At 41.2% G+C, this 26,621-nt stretch overlaps 8 protein-coding genes and 1 long non-coding RNA gene across 11 annotated transcripts; 7 read left to right on the plus strand and 2 right to left on the minus strand.

The window, feature by feature from the left end:
* Positions 1–94: 94 nt before the first annotated feature.
* Positions 95–966, plus strand: LOC108132923 (apolipoprotein D). The gene is made up of 5 exons (XM_017252510.3): positions 95–138; positions 194–418; positions 476–561; positions 627–725; positions 779–966. The coding sequence occupies exons 1-5, from the start codon at positions 116–118 to the stop codon at positions 916–918; spliced, it is 573 nt and encodes a 190-aa protein (XP_017107999.2). The 5' UTR covers positions 95–115; the 3' UTR covers positions 919–966.
* A 2,834-nt stretch (positions 967–3,800) lies between these two features.
* On the plus strand, positions 3,801–4,784 carry LOC108132947 (probable pseudouridine-5'-phosphatase). The gene is made up of 2 exons (XM_017252549.3): positions 3,801–3,992; positions 4,060–4,784. Exons 1-2 carry the CDS (start codon positions 3,926–3,928, stop codon positions 4,713–4,715), a joined length of 723 nt encoding a protein of 240 aa, XP_017108038.2. The 5' UTR covers positions 3,801–3,925; the 3' UTR covers positions 4,716–4,784.
* Positions 4,785–4,888: 104 nt separating this feature from the next.
* Positions 4,889–5,983, plus strand: LOC108132897 (probable pseudouridine-5'-phosphatase). Its single transcript, XM_017252476.3, has 2 exons — positions 4,889–5,095; positions 5,153–5,983. The coding sequence occupies exons 1-2, from the start codon at positions 5,008–5,010 to the stop codon at positions 5,806–5,808; spliced, it is 744 nt and encodes a 247-aa protein (XP_017107965.2). The 5' UTR covers positions 4,889–5,007; the 3' UTR covers positions 5,809–5,983.
* On the plus strand, positions 5,981–6,914 carry LOC108132877 (pseudouridine-5'-phosphatase-like). The gene is made up of 2 exons (XM_017252452.3): positions 5,981–6,122; positions 6,189–6,914. The coding sequence occupies exons 1-2, from the start codon at positions 6,029–6,031 to the stop codon at positions 6,842–6,844; spliced, it is 750 nt and encodes a 249-aa protein (XP_017107941.2). The 5' UTR covers positions 5,981–6,028; the 3' UTR covers positions 6,845–6,914.
* A 1-nt stretch (position 6,915) lies between these two features.
* Positions 6,916–7,686, plus strand: LOC108132888 (probable pseudouridine-5'-phosphatase). The gene has a single exon (XM_017252463.3). The coding sequence runs from the start codon at positions 6,916–6,918 to the stop codon at positions 7,639–7,641; it is 726 nt and encodes a 241-aa protein (XP_017107952.2). The 3' UTR covers positions 7,642–7,686.
* Positions 7,687–7,922: 236 nt separating this feature from the next.
* LOC108132934 (pseudouridine-5'-phosphatase-like) lies at positions 7,923–9,079 on the plus strand. The gene is made up of 2 exons (XM_017252522.3): positions 7,923–8,153; positions 8,207–9,079. The coding sequence occupies exons 1-2, from the start codon at positions 8,036–8,038 to the stop codon at positions 8,986–8,988; spliced, it is 900 nt and encodes a 299-aa protein (XP_017108011.1). The 5' UTR covers positions 7,923–8,035; the 3' UTR covers positions 8,989–9,079.
* Positions 9,080–11,501: 2,422 nt separating this feature from the next.
* On the plus strand, positions 11,502–14,452 carry LOC138925783 (uncharacterized). 3 transcript variants are annotated; one of them, XR_011441996.1, is made up of 7 exons: positions 11,502–11,687; positions 11,745–11,863; positions 11,958–12,036; positions 12,088–12,230; positions 12,284–12,966; positions 13,034–13,239; positions 13,297–14,452. It is a non-coding gene; the product is annotated as an uncharacterized lncRNA (long non-coding RNA). The 3 variants fall into 3 exon arrangements; XR_011441995.1 differs by having other exon boundaries at positions 11,503–11,687; positions 12,284–12,973; positions 13,034–14,452; XR_011441994.1 differs by having other exon boundaries at positions 11,504–11,687; positions 13,034–14,452.
* Positions 14,453–16,604: 2,152 nt separating this feature from the next.
* LOC122322222 (uncharacterized) lies at positions 16,605–18,529 on the minus strand. The gene is made up of 2 exons (XM_043213819.2): positions 16,838–18,529; positions 16,605–16,782 (listed from the first exon to the last, which is right to left on the minus strand). The coding sequence occupies exons 1-2, from the start codon at positions 18,221–18,223 to the stop codon at positions 16,771–16,773; spliced, it is 1,398 nt and encodes a 465-aa protein (XP_043069754.1). The 5' UTR covers positions 18,224–18,529; the 3' UTR covers positions 16,605–16,770.
* Positions 18,530–20,112: 1,583 nt separating this feature from the next.
* Cdlc2 (Cytoplasmic dynein light chain 2) lies at positions 20,113–20,908 on the minus strand. The gene is made up of 2 exons (XM_017252488.3): positions 20,754–20,908; positions 20,113–20,696 (listed from the first exon to the last, which is right to left on the minus strand). The coding sequence occupies exon 2, from the start codon at positions 20,649–20,651 to the stop codon at positions 20,382–20,384; it is 270 nt and encodes an 89-aa protein (XP_017107977.1). The 5' UTR covers positions 20,652–20,696; positions 20,754–20,908; the 3' UTR covers positions 20,113–20,381.
* Between the last annotated feature and the right edge of the window lie 5,713 nt (positions 20,909–26,621).

Below are 26,621 nucleotides of genomic sequence, written 5' to 3' on the forward strand. Positions count from 1 at the left end.
TTATTATAATTTTTAGCTAAATTGTCACGGGTAAAGGCATTGATAATTCAATTTACAAGCCCCTATTTCTATTTTTCATAGTCTGTATCTTTATTTCTATATTTATCTTTGCAGTATGATGAAGTGGATAATATTCACGTAGGCATTTTTAATTATAAATAATACTTTGAATACAATAATCTATTTTTGATAGAATTCTTTTATGGATACCATTTTGTGCTGCATTCTATGCCAGACAGGGACCATGCCCCAATATGACAGCAGTGGGGGACTTTGATATGGAGCGCTTCTTGGGAACTTGGTATACCTATTCTATATATACCCCTGTCACAACGACAGTTGCCCGATGCCAGAAAACCGAGTTCATACAATACGATGCGAACTTTTATAAAATGAAGTCACTTGAGCTTAGCACGCAGTAAGTAATATTATATAAACGTATTTTTTAAAAATGTTTAAAGTCCAAGCCCTCCAGGACTGATACGGTCAAGGTGAGACAAGCACTTATCAAAGAAGTAGATTCTTCAAAGGGAAGGTATATTCAAGAAACGCACAATAAAGGTAATAGGAACGATACCTCTACGAATTATTTTACTTATTTATAAAAAAATCTTTGTTTTTTTAAGTTCTTCCCGAAGGAGTACAAATATACATCCTGGATACAGACTACGACAATTTTGCCATTCGCTTCATGTGCTTCGAGGCCCTTTCTATTTTCAGTTTTCGTATGTATTTCAATAAAAAAAAAGTATTAACTTTTAATCAAATTTGATTCCAGATTGGGCTGTTATTCAGACTCGAAAACGTTTACCAAATGCTGGTATCATCTATGTGGCCCAGGAACTGGCTAAAAAAAATGGAATAGCTATTTCTCATATGAGCAAAGTTCATCAAGAGTCTTGTCCACGGGATAGTTAATTTTCAATTGAAAAAATTTAAATAAAATTATATTCTATTATATACAAATTATAGAAATCGTAAATTTCATGGAACGACTTCGAGCGTTTCGTGATCAGTCTTTAAATAACTGACACCCCTGAGAATAGTATTTGAAATATCACGTAGTCGCATTATGTTAGTTTCGTTGAAAATATCCATTATTTGCTCAACCTTGGGTTTGCCTTTTGCTTGCAAAACAAATGTTGGCCAACCGGAGCTGGCATAAATCACAAAACCGCACTTGGAACGGATGCGCATAGATAAACTTCACCCACTCAACCGCCCGACCAACCCACTACCCAACCATCCAACTTCCCTATCACCCTATCACGACTACCCGACTCCTTTTCATCTCATTCCCTGGACAGAAATAAAGGAAAAAGGACAATTGTAAAATTAAACAGCGAAAAGGCAGCACGGAGTATCCTTCGAAACAGAAAACTCGGAGCGTCCATTGGGGAAATTTTATGGTACAACGATTTTTAGAAGCTGTACAAATATATATATGTCTATATTTTATTTGCCGACTTTTCTATTTTTGTTTTCCACCCGCGGCTGTTCGAGTCGGGTGTGCAACGTTTTGTTGCAAGGGTCGAAAGGATCCACTCGCCTCACCTCCGTTCTCCTTGCTCCCGAAAATTTAGCCAGAGACCCCGACGTCCACGACGACTACTCGCTATGCATACAAAATTTGTTTTGTAAACAAAGTAATGCCATTACAAACAAATTGGACTTTGTGCCCATGTTTTATTTCCAGCCCACCCATCCACTTGGCCGCACCCTTGCCACATTGTTGCACTGGGGACCCGTTGGGAAATCGCTCAAGAGAACGTCGTGATGATTGAAGGAATATGTGACTGACATTTGAGCCTCCCATGCACATAGATGGATAACATTTATTGAGTGCCAAAGGATGGCTCTGCTTTGCAGTTTTTGTGGCCTGCCCGCCAGCTATTGGATTACTCTCCGGCAGATTATATCGTATACTTTTTATTCAATTTTATCCCAAAGTTTGGCGTCTCTAAGGAATTCTTTTAAAGATTGTCAACTACTACAGCAAGAACTTTAATAACTTTATACCTAAAGGATACCTCATGTACATGTCGCTTGTACCTTTAGCCTTTAGAAATTAACTTTCCCCCATCGTACCCTACCGATTCATTCAATCGCATTTAATTCCTTGATGATTGAATGGAAAAAGCTAAATCAGCTAAAGCAATTTGCTGTCAGCATCAGCAAGGTACTGGCGATAAAAGTCGCCCAATTTCAGAACCTCCCGCCACAATCCTGCCAGAGCCCGGCAGTGAGTTCCCGCACTCCTGCCAGTCAATAAAATGCCTTTTAATTAATCGGACGAACAGTGTCCGGTGCTGTGCGTCAGCTGTTGCGGCGATACGAATGGGAAACAGGACTCGAGAACAGGACATTCGAATGCAGCGACGAATTGTGCGCATAAATTATGCATCCAACCATTTGGGATCCCTCTGCATTTATGGTTTCTCTTGTGTATTTTTTTTTGGTTGTGATGTTCCCACTCCGTTGGCCAGCAACAATATGTTGTAAACGTTTAATGTGAACGCGCCTCTAATCGCTGTCCTGGCAACGTTCGCCTCCACCTGCCACGAAATCTGGTTGCTGTAATTGCGTTCATTGAATTGTTAACCGGTCTGGTTGCCAGAATTTTAGTACCATCCCCGGGAAAACCGCAAACTTGCAGCGACGGCGGCCAAAAGCCGTTGTTATCCTTGTGGTCCTTGTGGCTGAATGTGGCCAATGTGTGTGTGTCTCTGTGCGAATGTCCTGGTGTGTTGGTGTGTGCTGGTGTCCCCTTGAGCTGATTTCCACCGACGTGGACAGCGATTTGGTTGAGCACGCCTCCTGTATTCCAGTATTCCGGTATCCCGGTCAATGCGCATCAAACTTTTTGGCTCTCCCTTTCGGCCATCTGCATTTGGCATTTATTGGTATTGTTCCAATTAAAGTTGGACTTGGTCATAAAATATGCAAGCTCAGCGAACCATTCAACCAACTTCTGGTTCGGGTTCTGGTTCTGGTTCGATTTTGGCGGCCACAGGACATTAATGCGTTGCGGTCAATGGTTTTGACTGCAGCAACTGAGGCGACGTTGCCAATAAAAGGTAATAAAAGTTCTCCACTTCGACTCCGAGGGATAGACGTTGGGTGGTCCTTTGCTAGCTTTTCGATTGATGAATCCTTAAAATTTCTTTTTTTGCGAGCTGTTTTAGTATGACAAAGTTGCAAAATACTTTCCTAAAAGTACCTTAAAGTCAAAAGAGGGTTTTTGAACTGATAAGAGTAACCCCATTTAGACGAAAATGTTATCAGACTTTTATCCATGCTAAGATTTTCTTTTGTATCACAAATATTGTCTTCAACTTTTTGGCAAGATTATAAAAAAAGTTTCTGCTTAACCCGTTTCGTGCCACCCTGATTCGCTTGTCAAATTCTACCCGGATCAAGCATCGCGATGCATTCACCTTTGACCCACCACCATCTGCCAAGCCAACTTTTGTGCCTCATTGCCACACGCTGCACCACCCACCGCCCAAGTCTTGTGGCACGTATTGGCCAAAGTCAAAGTTTCGGCAACGCGTCTCCTGCGGCCTGGCTGCCAACTGCTTAATCAATTACGCAACTTTGTAACAACAGGCGAAATGTGAAAAGCGGTGGTGCCCGGACGGGAGCGTGCACCGCATGCATTAGACTTAGTCAAATATATAAAAGTGCCACTATCCCCCACGATGACAGCCAAGCACGAAGCCAAGGAACTCGGAATTAGCTGCAACTTTTGGGCTAAAAGGTTTTCCAAGAATTAAAAAAAATGAAATCGGGGTAACTTTTCCTTAGCCTTCTCCTAGTTTGGTTCACCAACATACTTTTTCTCTTAGTTTTTTTTTTGGTTTTCATCTAAATTATCTTCAAAATTATGCATGTTTAAAGGCAAGAACCAATAAGGACCTTGAGAATGGCTGCCAACCGGTGCTACTGCCCAGTCAGCCATGTCATCTTTGACTGCGACGGAACCTTGATGGGTATTTTGAAATATTGGTCTATAATTCAGAGCAACAGGCTTAGATTTTATTCCTTTCTTTCCTAAAGACACTGAAGGACTGTATCTTAATGTCGTGGGTGACACACTGGCTCCGTACGGAATAACATACACTCCGGAGGACCAAGCTCGTTACATGGGAAGACCTTCGAATCTGCTGGCCGAATCCCTTGTAAGAGACTATAATCTGCCGATTTCGACCGAAGATTACATCGAGGCTTTCAACCAAAAAGACCATCAGTACATGACAAATGTTTCGCTATTGCCCGGGGTTAAGGATTTGATTCTTCACTTGCACTCATTCCGAATACCCATGGCCATTGCTACGAGTTCTTCCAAGGAGATCATGGACGTAAAGTTCGAAACACACAAGGACATAAAAATGGCCTTCCATCACATAGTGTGTGGCAATGATCCGGACATGTGTCCGGGCAGGGGAAAGCCGGCACCCGATATCTACCTTTTGGCAGCCTCTCGATTCTCGCCACCTCCAGATCCCAGGCACTGCCTGGTGTTCGAGGACTCTCCCACCGGCCTTAAAGCCGGACGAGCTGCCGGCATGCAAGTTGTCTTTATACCCGAAAATGCCACCACCCGAGCGATGGGAGAAGACCCCACAATGGTGCTTGGTTCAATGTCTGAGTTCGAACCCGAACTCTTTGGACTGCCTGCCTACGACAGCATGTCTTATTTTCAATTTGGCTAACTATAATTTCAGGATTTCAATAATTTTTAAACATTGTTAAAATAGAATTTTATATAAACCTTAAGATAACCTCTTGAATATGTAGAACAAAAGGTATCAATGCGTATAGGTAGTTTGAGTTACAAGATCACGTATCCGCCTCATGGGTTTTTCTTGCTGTCTTCCAACTGTTATGTTCATCAAAGTAACATTTCCTTACACTTTCCCTACTTGGAAATTCAAACATAAAAATTTCCTTTTTTTTATGCATCACATCAAAATTATAATGAAAATCATGAAATTTATATGGTAAATGTCTATAGGGACTATAGGAATGGCTTCCAGTCGGTGTTACTGTCCAGTCACCCATGTCATCTTTGACTGCGATGGAACTTTACTGAGTATTTTATAAAAACAGCCGGAATAGGCAACGAAATGTCATCCTCTGTTCTCTTTAGACACCGAAAGCCTATATATGAAGATAGTGAATGAGACCTTGGCTCCTTTTGGAAAAACCTATACTTTGGAGGACCAGGCACGTTACTTGGGAAAATCATCTCCCGCACTTGCCAAGGCAGTTGTCGAAGATTTTAATCTTCCAATTACCCCGGAGGAGTACCACAAGTCGTTCAGAAAAGTAAACTACAAGTATATGAAAGAGGTTCAGCTTCTTCCTGGTGTTAAGAATTTAATCCTCCACCTGCACGAATTCCGAATACCCTTCGCCGTTGCCACCAGCTCGGCCAGCGAAACGATCGCCATGAAGTTTAAATACCACATAGACATCAAAAATGCCTTCCACCACATGGTGTGTGGCAATGATCCTGAGCTGGGACCGGGCAGGGGAAAGCCAAAACCGGATATCTATCTACTGGCGGCCTCTCGGTTCAATCCTCCAGCAAAGCCAGAGAAGTGTCTGGTGTTCGAGGACTCGCCCACAGGTTTAAAGGCTGGAAGAGAAGCCGGCATGCAGGTCGTGTTCATCCCCGAAAGTAAAACCGCCCGGGGATTGGGAGAGGATCCTACCATGGTTCTGGGATCCATGGCGGAGTTTCAGCCTGAACTTTTCGGACTGCCTGCTTTTCCCAACTGCTCCAAGTTTGAGTTTGGCTGACTATTATTTTAGGCTTACAGGTCTTTTAAAGAAATAATCATGGGTATATGGGGTCTATTTTTTCTATCCAAGACGCACAGTTTGAATAAAAAACAACTTCTAGTTTTCAAATTCATCCAAGTAGCTTTTTCCTAACCCTTCCCGTACAAATATATATACAAATTCTAAAACTATTTACTATTTGTAATGCTTTGAAATTATAATTAAAATATGTATTTTTATGGTAAAGACCGAAAGCAATCGTAGAATGGAGTCCTGTCGATGTTATTGCCCAGTTACCCATGTTATTTTCGACTGCGATGGAACCTTGTTGGGTATATTAAATAAATTTAAAAAAGTAATAGCCATAATACTTAGAGTTTCCTTACCTTTGTATTTAGACACCGAACACCTTTATATAAAGATCATAAAAGAGACCTTGGCTCCGTATGGAATAAATTACACTCAGGAGGATCAGGCTCGATACATGGCAAGAACGGCTCGAGTTATGGCCGACACCCACATCAAAGAATTTAATCTTCCAATTACGGCGGAGCAGTACCTTACGGCTTTCAAAAAAGCAGACTACAAGTATATGAAGGATGTTAAGCTTCTGCCTGGAGTTAGGGACTTGATCTTCCATTTGCATGAACATCGAATACCCTTAGCCATTGCCACCAGTTCGAACAGCGAAATAATCCAAGTGAAGTTTCAATCTCACGCGGACATCAAAAGTGCCTTCCATCACATAGTGTGTGGCAATGATCCGGAGTTGAAGACGGACAGGGGAAAACCGGAAGCGGATATCTATCTGCTAGCAGCCTCACGCTTCCACCCACCGGCAGATCCCAGAAAGTGTCTGGTGTTCGAAGACTCCCCAACAGGCTTAAAAGCCGGAAGAGCGGCCGGCATGCAGGTTGTGTTCATACCCGAAAGTGAAACATCCCGAGCCCGAGGAGAGGATCCTACCATGGTGCTGGGATCCATGACAGAGTTTCAGCCTGAACTTTTTGGCCTGCCTGCTTTTCCCAACTGTTCCAAATTTGAGTTCGGCTAACTAGTATTCTAGGCTTCCGCTTTCTAAATAGTAGTTTAAAAAAAATATATGTATAAAATTTTCTATCAGATATGTCCGACGATGAACATGAAGACAGCACCGTTCGGAGACACTGTTTCTTTCAGCCCGTGACCCATTGCATTTTTGAATTGGATGGCCTGCTGATCGACAGCGAACGGCTGAGAACCAATTCGGTTCAGAAGATTCTGGATCCTTTTGGCCACACCTATAGCTTTGACATAAAGCTACGTTGCATGGGTAAGCCGGAATCGGATCTGGCCGACGTAGTGGTGAGCACTTTCAACCTGCCCATCGGACGGACGGAGTTCGAAAGTCAACACGAACTCCAATGTCGTGGCAATCTGGGCAAAATCAATTTAATGCCTGGTGTGGAAAGGCTGTTGAGACATCTTCATGAGTCCAATGTTCCCATGGCCATAGGAAGTAACAGCTCGCGGGACTCATTTCGGATCAAAACCCGTCGCCATTCCAGACTCTTCGACGCCGTTTTCCACCACGTGGTTTTGAGCGGCTCCGACGGCGAGGTCAAACAGGCTAAACCATCTCCAGACGTTTTCCTCGCAGCCGCCTCAAGATTCGAGGATCCTCCTGAGCCGGGGAAATGTCTTGTTTTCGAGTCCTCACTGCCGGGCATGGAGGCGGCTCTGGCCGCTGGAATGCAAGTGGTTCTGGTCCCGGATCCTTTGGTCTCCGTTCGAATGAGTGCTGCGGCCACCTTAAGACTTCGGTCGTTGGAGGACTTTAAGCCACAGTATTTCGGACTTCCAGCACTATAGGTTTCTTTTAATATTTGAATAAATTTTCAGTATATTTTTAAGATTGTTTTATGTTTACTTGTTCCATAACCATAGATCACGTATTGGCCTTGTGGCATTTTAAAATAAAAATTACTTGCGCTTTTATTTGAAAATAAAATCTAAATATAATGGGTATCATTCATATAATTTCCATGGGCCCCGCATTTTTCAGCATTGTTGGATTTTAATATAAACAATTAAAGAAATAACCTTTTAGAAATCTATGCAAAATGTAGTCAGATCACCTTTCAAACTATTATAGAAAAAGATTTCAAAGTCATTGTTAGATCTAAATTCGGAGAATGCTAAACAAAAATTATACGAAATTTGGATACATCTTCCAGCCGTAAAATCCATTTTGTTTCGCCGTAAAATGTGCAGCCCATCGTGTAAATCTTGCAAAGCCCCTCCCCAGTGTTCTCGATGTCCTCCCATGTGCTGTAGTCCTGGTATCAGCTACTGTATTTTCGACCTGGAGACTGCTGTTTTCGGTAAGGCTATGACGCCCATTTGGACAGCTATTTGCAAGAGTTTCAACCAACAGATACCCGCCACGTCTACCAAAAAGCTCTCATCGATTTGGCTACCAGCTACAACAGAGTAATACCGGAACTACTAATGATACAAATCGGGCCGATGGAGACGGCTGAGATGGCGGAGCTGATCTGCAGGAAGTTAGATATGCCGGTCAGTTGGGAGACCTTCCGATACCAGCTTAATGAACGAACCTCGGAGCTGATCGCCAATCCGCCGCTGATGCCGGGAGTAGAGAGGCTGGTGCGGCACTTGTGCAAGTGCTGCATGGGCCTTGGCCTGGTCACCTCCTGCTCGGAGAGTAGGTACTGCAGCAAGATCAAGGACCGGGAGGAGTTCTTCGAGCACTTCTCCACAATCATCTTCGGGGACGACGCTGAGGTGAGGGCCGTCAAGCCTCAGCCGGATGTGTATCTGATAGCCATGTCGCGTCTGGGGGATGCGGGGCCGGACTGCACCCTGGTCTTCGAGGGCACACCCCAGGGCGTCCAGGCTGCTATCGACGCCCGTCTGCCGGTCGTCATGTTAGCGGAGAGCACGCTGCCCTGCTGTTGGTCCGAGCTGGCGACACTGCGACTCGAGACTCTGGAAGAGTTTGACCCGGAGGAGTTCAACATGCCACCGTACAGCTGCACAGAGCCGCCGCCCAGGAAGGTCAAGAGGAAGAGCCGTCGAAGCTCCCAGATTTCCACCGGCAGTCGCAGCTCGGCAGCCATAAGGGCGGCCGCCGAAGCCGCAGCTGCCGCGGCAGCCGAGGAGGGCGGGGAGGAGGAGCAGGAAGAAGCTGAGTAGCGATTTTATGAAAGTAAAAGTTGGAGGATTTTATCATGTTGGATCTTGGACAAAATTAAAGTTATTTTTTAGACAAGAGATTTTTAAAGGATTAATAAATATTTGCATTAAAAATGGGACTAGTATTCTTAACAGCTGAAAATGGGCTATGAATCAAGCCAAGCCATCAAGACTATTCTAATACATACATACTTCACAACTCAACAGATTTGCGGTTAAATATTTTCACAATCCATACGAGAATCTAGGCAATCTACCTAAAAGCTTTTGCAACTAGTAGCTGAATATAGCAGATACAGCCTTATACCCACACATTTCACATAAAAATATGCAGGAACTGTATTATTTTATTTCCAAAACAAAAAAAAAGAAACCCTTTCGGGTAATATCGCATATTTATCGCAAAAATCACATATGTATAGTAGACCAATCTTTATTATAATTTTATTACAAAAGCAATTTTTTAGAAAACAAATCATAAAAACAAATCCCAAGCTTCTATCTTCCAACAAAAACTAAAGTTGGTTTTTTTGATCAACTGAGGGGTTTTCCCTGTAGGATCCACAGTGATGGCTATATCTTCCGCAATTCTCACGCAGAGTACCTTAAACGATTGCTAGATCTATTCTCCACCGTTCTGCATCAAAATTCTGAGACAAAATATTTTTTAAATTTTTTGTCCATTTTCGTGATGGGATCCCTTGAAAATGCCGTTTTACCCTATAGGAAAACAAGCGGAGTACATTTAACGACTGCTAGATCGATTCTCAGCCATTCTGCATCAAAATCCTGAGATAAAATATTTTTAAAATTTTATGTCCATTTTCGTTTTAAAAAATGGGGCTGTTCCTTATAGTTTCAAAGTTTCAAGTCGTTAGGTTTAAAATTGACAGACTAGTTCGCGTAGAAACAGTCTCCTTCAGTGCGTTGCACACTTTTGTCCAAAATATAATATCCTCTGCAAGAGTATCAAAATATGCTGCATTGAAAATCATTGAATGGAAGTCAGGCACAATCGTTTGACCCCAAAATTGATTCCAAAAACTTTGAACCGATAAGCCGGTTTAGAAAAGAGCATTGTTGTTTTATCTGCTGAATAATAAATATCGTTTAATTGAAAGCGTTTTCGTGATGACAAGGAAATTGAATCCTATCAACGAGTAAATAAATTCGCCAGCATTCATTGACACAAACAAAGAAAAAAAAAATGAAATGCCGAATGCAAATGCAAATGGAGATTAAAAAGCATTATAAATAATACCGATTGTTCTGTCCATTGTTCGTTGTTCATTGGCATTTGGCTAGCTCATAAGTGCTTTCAATTAAAGATGATTAAGCGTTTTCCATTCTATAGCCCAGGATGAAGGGCACTGCAAGACAATAAATCCCAGTTTCGTTCAACATTTTCTTGTCGTCATCTTCTCTGACTCTCTGCCAAAAGCCAATTGTTTGACAATTTAATTATTCAACACATTACGCATACGTGGTGTATGCCTGGCTGTCTGACTCTGAGTCTGAGCGTGTGTGAGTGTCTGTGAGTCGACAAGGATGTAGACATGCAATATGTTTGCCCAGATGCAGATGCCAACTTGCAACTTTCATCCAACTTTGGGGCAACTTATAATTACTTAATGTTAACTACGGAAAATGTGTCTTCAACCCCCGGACTCGGTTTAAGCAGAATTTTCTTTGAAAAAGATTAATTAAATAAATGCTATGCTACAATTCTTTTAACCCACTTTTCAGACTTGTTATCCCCCTTTTGTTAAAAAAAGGAATGTCATAAAAAATCTTTCTTTTAAAAACTAATTAATTCAGACATATGCCCCAAGGAGACTAATAATGCAAAGAAAGTAGGACATTGCAGGAGCAACAAAATTCTACATATTAAAATTGAGTTCGATTTATAAAACGCAGATTAGTAATACACTTATATTACTTAATTATTTGGAGGGGGTTCTCATGCCTTGCTTTTCTTACTTTGAATTTTGGAACTTCAAAGAAAGCAATTACAATCACAGGGATTAACATGTGTCGTCGAATCCTGAAAGGCTTTTTCTAGTCTCCAGCAGCAGTTCACAGGATTAAGGCTAAAATGCAAGAACATCGGCGACACTCCAGCAAGAGTTGTTCGGTGGTTGGCGTTGCCAGTCGGTGGTTTGGTTAAGTGTGGGTGTGCATTCAGAGCATGCTTTGTGCGAGCCTTGTTATAAAGCATTAATCAAGCATACCTGCTGGGCAGCCACGCCCGCTTTCCCCCCTGCCGTTGCGGCTTTTGCCTTTGCTTGTTTGCGGTGGCGACAACGTCGGACCACCTAACCACCCACCCGCCGGTACAGTGGCTCAGCCACCACCCATCCACCGCCATTCGAAAGGGCACTAAATTGCCGCTCATTATGATGGGCAGGCAAAACACGTATGTGCTAGTGGTGACACCTTGAAGGTCGTGATACGAGGAGTTGTTCCAAACATTTTTTAGCAGGTTTTTTCCAATCGTAGTGATTTTAAATTTTTTTACACTACCGAACGATTTACTTACAATACTACATAGAGATACCTATTTCATACAATGTGTGAAAACTTACCGAAAATAGATCCCAGGGGAGTTACTTGGTGTGTGGCTGTTTCTATTTTAGTTCATGGCACTATTTCTACACTATTTTTTATAGTTTTGTTTGTGGCCTTTTTAGGTAAATTGGGTGAGTCTCAATAATGACAAAAAAAGAATATTAACATTAATAATATAAAAACTAAAGAGTGGAGTAAAGGTCATGACGACACCAACATCGTACACATATTTATTTTTATTTTATATCTTTTAATTCAAATGACTGGTATTTTATCCGGGTGGCTCCTGATTTATGGATTACTAAAGGTAATGTAGAAAGTCCAGCAAAACAAGTTTCTATAACTTGGTATGACAGTTGGAGAAAATGTATACTTTATTTATGTAATATTTCCTTCTGCAGGAAATCCCTAGGATGCTGTTTCTAGGTAGAGTATGTGGATTCGTATTTGCATTATGTAATTTCTATACCCTCTACATAAGTAAGTGAAAGTATTTGCTTGTGTTTGCTTTATTAAGCTCTATCTTTTTAGTTATTTATTCAATATTGTCTAATTATATCTTAAGATATATAAAATATCTCAATGCCTATGAGTACTATTAGCAAATTTAAAGTATTTAAATTAAATACTTTTATTAAAATTTAAAGTATGATACAAAAAAGACTTGAAAACGAGTGAGTAATTAATTTAAATAATTACTATATTATAATATTTATTTCTTTTTAAGAACATTATTAGGAGGTCCCACCGTCACGTTACCATCACTCGCTCACATGCCAATTGGTGTACGAGTGTGTGTGTGTGGGGGCCTTTTGCAATTTTCCAGCTAAATGGCATACATTAATTAACGGTTTTGTGCGACAGACGACTCGGGTCCAGGTTCTGGTTCAGATTCGGATTCAGCTTCAGGTCCAGACCCCGGCCTTCACATTCATTTTGACCCTCACGCTCTTGGCTCACGAAAAAGATTAATGGTGCGCTATTAATGTGTAATGACAAATGTTAGTGCTCCCCCTGCCCCCTTCACCTGCCGTATGCCACGCCCTCTGGCCATCATGGCAAACGCCGCTGTGTATGTGAGATCTCACTTTGGCGCTAAATGGATTTACGTACCTCGGCCATGGTGTCCATCCATTTGCCTGAAAATGATTGAAATAAATATTTAATTAAGGCGCCGGAGTGCAGCGCCAGTCAAAACAAAGAAAAACGGCAACTTTGCTCTAAATTTTCATAAAAAATTCAATGCCACGTTCCGACAACAGCCGACAACGATATGCAATAAAGTGCGGGCGGCAAAATGTGTCACCGTGTTACAAATAAAATCCAAAGTGTGTGAAGGACTGGTAGTAGGAGGAAGAGATGCCCTTAAAAGAATTACTCTTCAAAAGTCATTTTCAGCATAAAAAAAAGGCATAATGTGATAATTGCAAAGTTTTTTTTTTTTAAGTTTTAAATTATTTTTACTATATTTTTGTAGGGTTCTGTAAATGCCGGTATACTTCGCAATCCTAAAGGAACCACATCAACATCAGCGTCAAAGTGACAGGACCAGAAGCTGGCAACTCACACGAAAAACTCTGACCAGATCGTTTCAAGGGCCAGATAGATATGGCCCAGAAATCGTAGGTATCGGAGTGGGTGGAAGAGGTGGGTTTTTCCACTAGCTGTTGTTGTGGCAAACAAGTAAATAAATGACAAACTAAAGCCAAATTAAGTAAATAAAATTGTTGCCGCTGTCAGGGACATAAAGTGACGCCTGACACGGACATGGACACGAACACGAGCAGAAACTTCCAGGCAGGACATGGGACATGGTAGCTGACAGGACACCGGTCCTGTATCTCAGTCTCACGACTACAGGACTTCAGTTGAAGCGCCCTCTGTTGTCAGAGTCATGTGACAGTCCTGAAAATGTCAACAAGTTGAATGCAACAACATGGCCAACTGAAATGAGACGAGGCCCAAAGTCAAGCCAAAGATGAGGTAAAGGCCATAGGTGCGGGCCGACTTTATGCTACATAGGCATACCATAGTATACCAAAATTGAAAAAGGTTTGATAACCCCGGAGGATTTTTAGTCCAGCCTAGACGAGCTAAAGAGAACGTTCGCGACGAGGACGAGGTCCTTCCTCGGTCGCATTGGGCAGACAAACGCTGACATGTGTCAAAACGAAAAGTGTACAATTTATCAAAGGCAACAATAACGAAAATAGAAGCAAAACCAACCATTGAGCAGATCCGGAGTGGAGACAATGAAGCCACCAAAGAATAAAGGGACATTTTCGACTATCAAATACCCGCTACTCGGGGACAGAACTTTGTTCCTTGTACACTGTAGAAAAAATACTATTCGTATTGTAATATAAGGTATTAAAAGGTAACCACAACAAACAAGACATCAACCAAAGCGTAAAGCTTTAGGGGACAAATAGAAACAAAGAGAGTTGCAGATGGACTCACAAATCCGTGTCCAAGCCAAGACAAGGGCTTAGAAGTGGTAAAAAGAGGAAAAAGTGGCCAAAGGGAAGGATCAGGGCGATGAGGAGACAGTGTCGTTGAGGACAATGGAATTGGTCAGGCAGAGATATCAGCCAAACGGAAGAGAGCGAACCGACATGAGACAAGTCCTGGTTGATGATACGTAAGCCAAGTGAAAAATCGACTCCCAAGTGGGCGACTTCTGCATGTGCTCTTGTGGGGACTCATAGTACCATTCATCACACTCCGCCCGAAAAACGAAAAAATATGAAGTGGCATGCAACTTCCGCCGAGAAGCAAGCCCAAATCTTCCTCCATTTCGTTCCTTCCGGCCTAGCTTTCTTGTGATTATTTTTGCTTATAAGGACGATGACCAGGCCTACGCAAGTGGTTTTGCCAAAAAAAATTTCAGAGTTTATCTAAGCATCAAGGTTTTAAAATTTAAATATATATTGTAACAAAAATATAAATATTTACAGAGTACATTTGGTGCGCTGCTTTGGGGAACATTTTCGTTTTAATTTTCGGTACAAATTCGTGACATTTATTTTTTGTTTAATGAGCATTTGCCCTGACTTTTTATACCGTGTGGTTTTTATTGTTTGTTTGCTATATGTTGGTTTTCCAACAACCTCCCCCTATCCAGGACCCCTTCCACTCCTGCCTTGTTTGTGTTTCATTAAGATTTTTTGTCATTGTCGAGAGCTGGCTCCTCTCGACTCGGTGCTGTGATAAAACTAATGTTGACTTTGTACTGACCCGTTTTTCTGGCATACCCTACATGTGTATATATTCATGTGCCTGAAGAGCAGCAAAAAATGGCAATAATTATAGCTGCTGAGGTCACAAAAAGTTTACATATCCGTGTGCGTATGTTTCTGTGGTCGGTTTGGTTTGGTTTGGTTTGGATTCGTATCGTTTGCTTTTCCTAGCTCTCTGTCCAAGTAAAATGCAATTACACTCGTATCTATTGCGTTCGCAATTGTTCCGCTGTCTGTGTGTGTTCAAGTTATGTTGTGCAATTTTATATTGAGGTCACTGCTGCTGACAGTAATTTATAAAATGTAGGGATGTGAAATGCTTCATCTTTCGTTGTAGCTTTCGAAAAATAAAATATAGGATGCAATTTCTTATCCTCTTTCCTCTGTAACAGTACTGCACCAAAACCATGTGCACTTGCGTCTGTATGTAGTTCTACCTCATCCTTATAATAATATAAACCTAGTACCGGTGCTTCTATGAGCTTCTTTTTTAGCATTTCGAAACAATCTAACTCTTTTTCTTCAAACACGAATTCGCAATCTTTTTTCAACAAATCATATAATGGTTTTGCAATCCTCGAAAAATCCTTTATGAATCTTCTAAAATATGAACACAATCCTAAAAAGCTTCTAACTCCATGCACTTTATTGGGGACTGGAAAATCTTTGATGGCTTCAATTCCTTTATCATTTGCTTGTATTCCTTTGCTCGACACCAAAAACCCTAAGTACTGAACACTCGCTTGTAAAAATTCACATTTATCCATTCTTAGTTCTAATTTGTTCCTTGCTAATCTTTCGAAAACTTCTTTAAGTACACTCAAATGCTCTTCAATTTCTTTACTTGCGATCATAATATCGTCCATGTATATAACCACTTTTCCTTCTCTTATCATGTCTGCAAAAATTTTATTGATAAATCTTTGAAACACCGCTGGTGCGTTTTTTAGGCCCATTGGCATTCGCATAAATTCAAACTGCCCTAGCGGCGTCATAAATGAAGTATATTTAATTGATTCGTTCTCCACAAACACATGAAAGTATCCATGTTTAAGGTCTAATTTCGAAAATATAGTCTTATTTACTAACGTGTCCAATAAATCATCAATTAAGGGTAATGGATAATTATCCTTAATCATTGTCTTATTAAGCTTCCTGTAATCCACACATAATCGCAAATCACCTGTTTTTTTCTTGACTAACACTATTGGAGATGCATATTCTGATTCGCTTGGCCTAATAATTCCCTCTTTTAAATATTCGTCTAGTATGCTCTGTAACTTTTCTCTCTCTGTATAAGCTAACCGTCTTGGAGAACTACTAAAAGGTTTCGAGTCATCCAACCTCAACTTTATTTCACACTTAACTTCTGGTTCCCTTGGTCTTTGCTTATTAACATAAAAATTTTCTATAATTTTAATAAATTGTTGTTTAACCTTATACTCAATTTGTTCACCAATTTTGTATTCTACAGATTCATCTTCAATATTAATATTCATCAGTTCCTTTTCCACTACATTTATATCAAATTTCATTGCTTCTTGTAACCTCACTTCATTTCTAATCTTTTGTTTATTACTCATTATTACTTCTTTTTCCTCTTCCGATTTCCGATTTTCATCATTAAACTTACTAACATCACTAACTATTTGCTCTTCATTACTAACATCATAACTGTCTTTAATATTTTCTAAATTTTCTACCGTAACCATCTTCAAGGTGTCAAGGTTCAGATTTAAATCACATGCTTCCATAAAATCCCTTCCCAGAATTACATCATGACTCATAGATTTGTTTGCCACAACAACTAAATGAAAATGTACTTTATTAAATTTTTTCTTTATATAACATAAAATTCTGCCATAAGTTTCCAAATAACTTTCATTTATTCCATGATACGAACTTAAAACTGGCATCTTACAAATATTTTCTGGTACTTTAGAAATTTTTATGAATGAAATTGGGCTCCCTGTATCTATGAGGCATTCTGTAATTAATCTGGTATTAGTGTTATTCTTAAAGTAAATTTCAAAATACCTTACATAATTGTTCTTGACCTCGCTCTTAGCTTTGTTCTTTCGGCACTTAGCCACAAAATGTCCCATCTCGCCACATGCATAGCACGACCCTTTCTCTCGTCTCGGCTTCCTGCACTCCTTCGCCCAATGTCCTCGAGCATTGCAATTATAGCAACGCATGACCTTGCTGTCCTTCTCGTCTCCGTTCGCTGCTGCCTCTTTCCTTCCAACATACAATTTCGGCAACTCCACATCCGCAAATGCACGTTTGATGTGTGCGATATTTTCAAAGCACTGAATATGTGCCTGATTTCGTAGCCCTTGATTGGGGATTCCTTCGATGATGCGACTTATCATCTCCTCTGTATCTAAGTCGATTCTTTGGCCAAGCATCACTTTGTCGTCAACGTAGCTTCCAAAACTCTCACCGGAACTCCATTTCCGGTTCTCGAATTGACGCCTTGCCTCTAATTTCGAAACTTTATCCGAGAACATTGAAATTAGTTCCGCGGTTAGCTCCTCCAGCGGTAGCATGATACGCTCCGGGTTTGCATGTAGCCACACGTTGGCTTTTCCCTTTATTTTAGTAATCATCAGCATTTTAATGTATTTTCCACTAACACCATAAATGGTTGCAATATTGTTCATTTGCGTTATCCATTTTCGTGCGCAAGTTTCGCCCGAAAAATCACTCATAACTTGTGTTGCCATGCCCAATGAAATGTCGATGCTTGGGTTGTGAAATTCCGTAAACTCCGACTTCGCAACGTTGCCTGATTTCACTTCTTCAGTGGCGCCTTCTTTTGCGCCGCTGCTGCCGGCTTCATTCCTGTCACTGCGTGCATGATCTCCATCTTTGTTCTCTCCCTCGCCGCCGTCGCTTTTGTTGTTTTCGTCGCCGCCATGGTCGTTGTTTCTGCCGCTGTCGCTGTTGTTGTTTTCGCCGCCGTCGTGGTCATTGTTTCTGCCGCCGTCGCTGCCGTTGTTTTCGCCTCCATCTTTGCTGTTCCTTCTGTCTCCGCCTTTTCCGCTTTGATCGCCGCCAATTTTACTCTTATTTTTATCGCCATCTTTTCCTTTAGCTCCACCTCCGTGTTTGTCGTTTCCTTCGCCTCTGACTTTTTCGTTTTCTTGTACTCCAGCTTTGTCGTTGTCGTTACCTCCGTCTGCGTCGCCATTATCATTGTCATTTTCTTGGCTTCCTAATTCCAGATCCTCTTCATATACGTCTTCATCGTTGATTCCATCGCCGTCTTCGTCTTGATTCATGACTGATTTCAGATAATTACGCTTTTCCGTCGAAATTTTGTTTAAACGCAATATTAATTCGCGCTTGTTTCCCGTGGTTGGCAACCGTAACACATTTAGCCACCTTTTTAACTGCGCGATTGATGCGTTGTTCATGTCCATGATTTTTGATTTATTTAATTGTTTAATTGGCACGAGATCGGCCCACTTCTGATTTTGTAGGGATGTGATAAATACCCCAAGTAGAACACCAACACTTTGATTTTTATGTTTTATCTTTATTAGTCTTGACTAGATCCGATCTTAAGCGCTGCTGGTGTTCGACTGACTCCGCTCTCAACTCATGATCAGCATCAACCCTCATTACTCGCTGAACAAGCAATGAGAGCGTGAGAGCACAAGAGAGAGAGAGAGAGCCCGAACCGACAACAGTTTACCGTTATGCGATACACTTATAGCTAACACATATATATATACAACAGTAGCAATCCTGCTACAAAAAGTTTTGTTTATTTTCCTCAGCTCCCCCATGGTCGCCGCGCAAGAAAAAAAGGTCAAGAGTTTTGCTCATTTGTAGTCACTCGATGCTGGCTGTGGAAGGAGAATGAGATTAAACTGGAATTATGTGGCAACAAAATAAAGCTTTGAGTCTGCAGAAAATAAAAGCTAGAGTAATAGACTCATATAAGTTTCATTTTCTTTATGGCATCTTAGATAAGGATAATTATTTATAAGAAAACAGCTCAACATTGATGCTATGGAATATTTCAGGGATATCTTATAAAATTATTAAATACTTAAGACGACTAAGATTTCCACCAAAAATACTTGGAATACTTGAATACTTAATGATTCAAAACGTTTTCGAAAATTTTCGGAGAAATATCCTTCCAAACTTCTCGCTGGCGCCATCTACATACTCGTTGAATTGAAACTCCCATTTATTCTCTTACTTCCAGTGCGCAGACTCAACATATCGGAGTTGGAAAACTGTTTCTCATTCAGCTACGGAAAATCTGGCTAGCCCTAAAGCCATTTATTCTTCACTTGAAACATGAAACATATGGGAGAAGGATGTGAAGGCGGCTCTAAAGGTGGGCGTCCTTTCAAAGGATTCCAAAACACTCGCTTTTGTTGGGGATTTATATTTTAATGTCCAAATTCATAAAAAGAATATATATCCGAGCAAATAAACGTAAAAAATATTAATAAAGATTTTGTTGGAGAGAGCGTAAAACTGATTGCGAGGCAGTTAAATTTTTAGGGTCGGCCTTATCCTTAAAGTGTGGCATTATTTTCAGCCGGCTGTTTGCATCCTTCGGTGTATTTAAGCGGGCTATGAAATATGCATGAGAATCTGTCTGACTGACCGATCCCCATTGAAATGCGGATGCAGAAGTTCGGAAACCAGAAGCGTCAGCTGTCGGGAAAATCGGGGGACAAGGCCAAAAGTCGTCGAACTGTAAAAGCGGCTCAAACCAACTATAACCACCCACAGGACCCAACATTTTCATATGTTTGGCCTGCCAGCCAAGTGTGTAAAAGTATTTTTCGCAAAAATATACGTTTTCGCCCGTTGCGAACTTTATTAATATTATTTTTATGATTATTATTGCGGCCCTGGACGTGAGCTGGCATAATTACCCCAACGATAACCTGTCCGAAATTGGCCAATCGCTGTGATAATAAAAACGCATGAATGCCAGGGCGACTCTTCTGCGCATGGAAACGCCATGGACATCGACAATATTTTAATTAACTTAATTAAGCAATTTTTATTTGCCCACAGCCAGGTGAGGCTGCAACAGAAGCAGGACACTTGGCCCCATTGTTTGCCTTGTGATGAACTCGAATGAACATTATGAATGCAGAAATTAACCCAAAAAGGCTTATATGATGTTCTGTCAATGAAAGGTCTTGTTAAAGGGACAGCTCTTTTTAAAGGAAGGACTGGGGGTGTTTGTTTTAAAGGTTTTAGCTGGAAATATTTCAAACTAATTGGTTTGAAAATAGCTAAGGGAAACCTATTTACGCCAAAATCAATAAACAAATTGGTGAGCAATAAATTTAATAGATCATTGGTGTATAGGCGTTGAGTTTTGAATTTGGCAAGGCAAATTCTAGCATAGTTTGTAGTCGTGTGTTAGCTTAAGGTTGTAACTGGTTTTGTGTACTGAACTATCGAACGGAAACTTCTAAGCCGCCAGGCATCTATCCACCATTTATTTGTGGAGGTGGGATACTGCACTGCGCCTTGAGCTTGAAACAAAGGTTTTTGTGTTTTCTTGAATATTTGTGGTCTTCGGTCCTTTATCAAAGACTAGCCGCTCTTGAAGAGAAGAATGGCGACTTGACCCAGATAAAAGTAGATAAAGTGACGGGTCTCATGAGTTACATACGACCCGAAGTTGCGGCCCACAATGCAGTGCCAGGTGGGGTTATACTTCTTGTCGAACTCCTTCTTGACATAGGCAGCAATGTCCTTCTCGATATTGTACTTCTCCAGAGCCTGGGTGGCGCAGTCAACAGCATCCTGCTGCATCTCCTCGCTCATGTCAGCATTCTTGATCACAGCCTTGCGATCCGACATCTTGAATCTTTTTCTAAGGCAGCCTCTTTACGAACTTATTTGTTTCTGTAGAATTAATAATTATTAAATAGCCATTTGTATTTCCATCTTTCAATGACTTGCCCTTTAAATTGCGACGTCGAGCTCTAGAACTCTCCTGTTCCCTTCACCTGGTGTTTAGCTCTGATATATTTTTTTGTCTAATAACTCTGTGCTTTTAGGGGTTTGACAGTTAAATCATTGTTACTTTCAATTTTATCAAAGCAAACAAATATGGTGGTGATGGGAAACTAACATGTTATCGAGATGAATAACTTCAGTAAGCTTCATTACTTATTCAACACTATTTTTAGAACATGGGCTTTTTACATTAAATAATTTAAATTATGAAATATTTGGTGTATTATATGGTGTATATAGTATTATATAATAATATTTTAGAAAATATAAATCTTAAATAATACACGATTCAAATTAAGTCCCACCTCATTTTTGAACACAACATTTTATATCTTCACCTATTACTTCACCATAACTTCACTATTTTTAGAACATGAGATGAATAACACTTGAAAAATTGCTTCAAATTTAAAATATTTCCAATTTAGGAAGATATAGATTAACGCTCGAAAATAATATTCCAGTAGTTGATATATTTACCGCCCATTAGACCGATTTTAAACACTGTCCCGCCCCTGTTCACGCGATGAATATGCAAATGGCGGAGTATTGGGGGAAAAGCTTAAGCTCTCTGAGCTCAGAACGCCATCAAATCACAATCGCATGACATGGGTTGGATGCCGGAATTTGCACTTAATATGAAATTCGTTAATTTCCTTGCTGTTCCTGTTTCCATATCCTCCCAGCAAAAGGTTGTTAAATTCGATTAGACATGCAATCAGCGCACGAGACTTCACCTGCGGAGGGTAAAATTTTAGATTGAATTTTAATAATAGCATTGCGCGGACACTAATCAAGTAATGCAACCAATTTGGTAAGGGATTGCTGCTTTAACACACACACACAATCAAGCACACTCTCATGTTTGTGTGAGCCAAAAACGACAACATTGTGAACAAATTTAGCTTGTTCTCCTAATGAAAACGCTAATTTAGTGGACACACGCTAACTTCCTGGCCGAGACTCTTTTGGGCTTTAGCCTTTATTGTCTAATTTATGGCATGACCGTAGTAGCGCTTGAATAATGGGTTCACTCTGCATCCGGCTTCTTTCTTCAACTTAACACTTTGTTCGATGATTATAAGCCTATTAGAATTTTGAAGGTAAATCCGGAAATTCAAAATCATTGCTTAAAAATATAAGCTTTAAGAGGTTAATCTACTACTGCAGCGCTTTAATAACTTTTAAAATAGCTCAGACTTTATTTGCAACACTCTCGAAGGCACCTTTCAAGTGGAATGCCTCTTCAGTTCCCCAATAAATACCCAACAAAAGTTGCACTCTGCTTGAGCTGCATTTTCTGACAGGCCTCAATGGCGAAAATGAAAAATAACTTCATAACCGCATGTTAAATCTTGGCCGCCCTGCCACGCCCCCTCCTTCCTGCAGAGCCAGGCGGGCGGGCTTTGTGCCACATCCGCAGAGCACAAGCAACACAATCGCACAATATTTCCGGGCAAAGGTAATAAATAAATTGCATACGTAATTAAAATCGACGACTCTGCTGCACAGGACTCTGGTGCTCTGCTCCTTCGACTTGGGCCACTCCTTCTTCTTCTGATGCAGGCGCCCGGCAATTGTTATAGCAATTACACCAACGGCAACAACAATACCAACAACAGGAACAAAAGTTTTCCGACTTGGCTTAAATATGTGTGTGTGTGTGTGCGTGTATGTGTGATTGCGAGAGTGTGCTTCCCCTTTAACGTCAACTGTATTTCTTTTCCTATTTTCCCACTCTGCTTTTTGGCTTTTGTTGCCGCTGTTGGCAGCTCTTTTGTTTTTTCCTCAAGTTGCATGCGAACAACAGGGAAATGGTTAATGGAGGTGATGGGGCAAATGGGGAAATGGGCTGGAAGGTAACCAACGCGGCGTTGAGTTCCCTTCCTTAATCCGGGCATATCTGGGATTATATTGGTTTTCTTTAAAGGTGAGGCAGCCATACCCTCAGCTAACCATATATTCCACGCAAATCTTAACATGGCTTTAAATATTATCTTAAAAATGGTCTTCCAGCCCCTAGGAATATTTTATGCGTAGGGCATTCAACTTTTCGACTCTTAAAGTAGTAACTTGTTTGCTTTTAATTTGCCTTCATGAGCAATCAACGTCACCGTCATCGTCCGTCTTGCTTGTTCAACAATTTGCATGACAAAAGCCCCGACTGGGCCCCTGAATACCCGTATGTATCATCCGCGATTCTGTATTGTTGTTCTCGTATTTGACAAGGGCCGAGTAAAGTTTAAAAAGGAACTCCAAAGATGATTGAAAGATTCGGTTACAACATGTTAAAGGCCCCGGCTTTAAGATAAGAGTTGTAAAAAGCATAAATGCGCTTGTTGCTGTCGTCAGGCAAGCCATTAAAAAATCAAAACAAGTTAGCGGCAACGGTAAGCGAACTAGCCGAGGCGATGGCGATGGCGAGAGCCGAACCGGAAACCGGAAGCGAGAACAGGGCTCAGTGCCGCAAGTTTGCGGTGGCGGCATGCGGTGTGTGCAGGAAGTAAATACACACACACACACACACAGCTGTATACAAGCTTACACAAAAACTGAGCTAGGAGCCCAACCAGGACTCAGGGTTGTGGTTTCACGCTTAAAAAAATTATTTTACTTAAGCTTTAAGATAAAAAAAGATACCTAAAAGTTAGCTACACCCGGTACTCCTACCGAAGTCTTTTATAACATTTCTAATGTATTCTTTAAAGTTAATGACAGGATAGACAATTATAGACTTGTCACATAATATTTCTCCTAGTGCTGGATCCAATACATGTCCTGTGGCTTCATATGCGCGCTAAAAAAATAAAGATTATATGAAAAGGTCTCTTGTGGTCTGGGGCTGATGGTTGTTTGTCTGTTTCTGCTTCGTGTACGACTTGTGTTGACAACGGTGACCCTTGTACGATACGCGGAGCAGGACAACAAACAAGGTCCTGCCAGTGTCGCCTTTGGGGCAACAAGTCATCGAGAACAGGAACCGAGTAGCAAGGCCATAACTCTGTTTAAAAACCTTCAAAATTGTTGAGGCACTCGCCTTGCCCTTGGCCAACTTGAATTCTACTCTCCACTTGGCTGGGGCAGATGTCAGCGTTTTGGCATTATAATGCCATTAACTTTGCCATAATTCAGTGCAGCAACGCAGCTTCAGAGCGACAATTTATGCATAATGAGCACGGTCTTGTCCCGCATCTTGCTCTTTGCCACTGCAACTGGCAACCCAGTGAACATACTGCCAGGACGAAAGCGTTGCCTTCCAAAAATAAATACAAATGTGTTTGCCCAGAAGTCTGGACTCCATCTGAGCGGAGTCAAGCTTGATGGTTTCACCTGTTGAGACTCAGTCTCAGTCGATTGTTGGCTGGGTGAAGAGGCTGTCCTTTGGAAATGAGCTTCTTGTTTGCAATGTCGCCCGCTGGGTAACTAACTGTAGTCAGCAGTAGTTGGCAGAGTCATATAGCCATGGCCATGTATAGCTGGCAGCAACCTGACATCCACTAAGCCAGCCCGGCCATATTAGCAGGAATAAATGGAAGCTACTGGTGCCGTGTGTGCACCAAGGCAGGTGCAATTTCTTGGAAACTTCAAACAGAGCGCAGAGTTCGGGCTCGGTTTGGTTAACTCATAACTTATACTGGCTGAGGGCTTAAATTTCCTTCAACGAATATTTTTTTAGTTATTTGCATTTCATGGTTTTCGGGGTTTTTACACACGATTCCAAAAATTTATGACGCCACAGACTCGCACAGAGAAGAGGGTACTGGGGGAATATATTCACATTCTGCATATTTGCATTGGCCAAATTAATTTTCCTGCCATATTTACATTTTCCTCTCGCATTTGGCTCTTTCTCTGTCTGCGTGTGTGTGTTACTGTGTGCTTTGCACAAACTCACAAACATATTTGGTTAATTAAAAATGGCTGCAAAATTATTTGACTTTTATCGTAAAATGCCTGTTGCTGGTTTAGGGCCAAAACTCAGCTTGAGGTCTCGTGTTGATTATATTAAACTCATATTTCTCATACCGTAAATAAATCATTTCTGTTTGGTATTCCATGGATTAGGGTCGGATGTGAAAAATTAAATTATTAGATGCTTAAATTGACGTCCACCTAGGATGAGAGGATGAGAGAAAACCTATTTGCTTTCCATTAGGAATATTTATTCCTCTTTTGACTCTTCCTGATCCAAGTTAAGAAGTTTAAGGGCTAAGAATGCATTGCCGGGCAAATAGAAGAAAAATACCAGCACATGCCATTGTTTGCATGTCCTTTACATACTTGTGAAAACTGTTTTTCCTTCCACTTTCGAGTGCATCGGAAAACTTTCACATTTGTCTCTGTCACAGAGGCACCGATCAAAGTTTTCGGCTTCAATTTCTGCATGCACTTCAAACACTCAATTGGCATGTGCCGGCCGAACATACGATTCCCATTTTTCTTATCTCCCAGTGCTCCTCTGGGGATATATGTGTATTTTTTTTATCCTGTTGATATTTCAATTTGAAAAGTTTGGCTCAGTTTTCTCGGTGTTGTCAGCTTTTCGATTAAAGTTTAGCATGCGGCAGATTAAAAACTTTCCCATCCCAAGTTGCGTCAACTTTTGTTCTCTCTTGCATTTTTCTGTGGCATTTTTAACATTTCTTGGCTACATTTGCAGGTCCTTGGTGGCATTTTGCATTCACTTGCCAAATGGCACAAAGACAAGCCACATAAAGTAAATGTGGGCATTCAATGGGTTACTGGAACGCCCATACAGTTCGCAACTGTTTCAGTTAAAGCCAACTTTTCAAAATCTCTTCCCTTGCTCTCAACTTTAAAGTGAAAACATACACATTTTCAAATGCTGACACCCCAAGAAAAGCATTTTCCTTTTAACGTCATTTACGACTTGTTGGCGTTTACGCTTTTGTCGGCCCACAAAACGCTGAAAAGCCGGCTGAAAAAAAATTTAAATTTTTAATGCTATTTCAGCGTAATTTGGCAGTTCGTTAGTCCTGTTAAGGAGGCGCACTCACACACGTAGACGCATAAATATGAATAACAACAAAAGGCAGCGGCAGGCGGAGGAGGCACAAAGTGCCATATTTGCGGGAAGCGCTTCTATGTGTGTGTGTCGCATGACACATCGTTATGCCTTGTTAATGGACTCTGGGCCTGGCCTAAACAATGTGCGCGGGTGGTGGCTTCATGCGTGGGGAGGCTGTCTCAGCCGGAAAAGCACATCAAATTATATTTAATTATTTAGATCACGGTAATTTGCATGCATTTAAAAGGATGCTAGCAATAGAAATTTGTGGGATTTTAAATTGTATTTTATGTTCTATCACTAATTTCTTCTTAACTTAGGCCAGTTCTACCACACTCAGATAACCAGCGTTGCCCAAATGTTGATTTGTTTGGCTTAAAGCCATCTTCCTCCATCAGGCGCCTCCACAAACACACTCACCTAAGCAAATACGCCGAACATTTGGCCATGTCTGGATGTGCCACCCTCTTGGGTCGGCCCTCCTGCTACAGACGAAATCCTAAAATGTAACTTTAAACTGCCAGGAGCGGAGGCAACAACATCAAACACTTTGCTTCCAGCGTCAGCTCGAAAACTGCATGCGTGTGTTTGCTCTGCGTTAATGAAGTTGTGCGACGGCTGAGGGGCTGGAAGGATGAGGGCGAACGGATTGGGTTTGGCAAAAGGGATTGCCCACGGGGATGACGGGGCGGATGGGTAATGTCTACGCAGGCAGACAGCTTAGCGCCATCAACGCAAAGGTAAATGGCAACTGTAACGTTAATACCGTTGCACATGGAGCG

Source organism: Drosophila bipectinata, chromosome 2L (assembly GCF_030179905.1).
Source record: "Drosophila bipectinata strain 14024-0381.07 chromosome 2L, DbipHiC1v2, whole genome shotgun sequence".
Lineage (NCBI taxonomy): Eukaryota > Metazoa > Arthropoda > Insecta > Diptera > Drosophilidae > Drosophila > Drosophila bipectinata.

Coding starts and splice junctions, on each gene's coding strand:
- LOC108132923 (XM_017252510.3), top strand. CDS start 116: ATGATGAAGTGGATAATATTCAC. Junction 562..626: donor TCAAGAAACGCACAATAAAG/GTAATAGGAACG, acceptor TGTTTTTTTAAG/TTCTTCCCGAAGGAGTACAA. Junction 726..778: donor CCTTTCTATTTTCAGTTTTC/GTATGTATTTCA, acceptor ATTTGATTCCAG/ATTGGGCTGTTATTCAGACT.
- LOC108132947 (XM_017252549.3), top strand. CDS start 3,926: ATGGCTGCCAACCGGTGCTACTGCCCAGTCAGCCATGTCATCTTTGAC. Junction 3,993..4,059: donor CTGCGACGGAACCTTGATGG/GTATTTTGAAAT, acceptor TCTTTCCTAAAG/ACACTGAAGGACTGTATCTT.
- LOC108132897 (XM_017252476.3), top strand. CDS start 5,008: ATGTCTATAGGGACTATAGGAATGGCTTCCAGTCGGTGTTACTGTCCA. Junction 5,096..5,152: donor CTGCGATGGAACTTTACTGA/GTATTTTATAAA, acceptor TGTTCTCTTTAG/ACACCGAAAGCCTATATATG.
- LOC108132877 (XM_017252452.3), top strand. CDS start 6,029: ATGGTAAAGACCGAAAGCAATCGTAGAATGGAGTCCTGTCGATGTTAT. Junction 6,123..6,188: donor CTGCGATGGAACCTTGTTGG/GTATATTAAATA, acceptor CTTTGTATTTAG/ACACCGAACACCTTTATATA.
- LOC108132888 (XM_017252463.3), top strand. CDS start 6,916: ATGTCCGACGATGAACATGAAGACAGCACCGTTCGGAGACACTGTTTC.
- LOC108132934 (XM_017252522.3), top strand. CDS start 8,036: ATGTGCAGCCCATCGTGTAAATCTTGCAAAGCCCCTCCCCAGTGTTCT. Junction 8,154..8,206: donor CCTGGAGACTGCTGTTTTCG/GTAAGGCTATGA, acceptor TTCAACCAACAG/ATACCCGCCACGTCTACCAA.
- LOC122322222 (XM_043213819.2), bottom strand. CDS start 18,223: ATGGACATGAACAACGCATCAATCGCGCAGTTAAAAAGGTGGCTAAAT.
- Cdlc2 (XM_017252488.3), bottom strand. CDS start 20,651: ATGTCGGATCGCAAGGCTGTGATCAAGAATGCTGACATGAGCGAGGAG.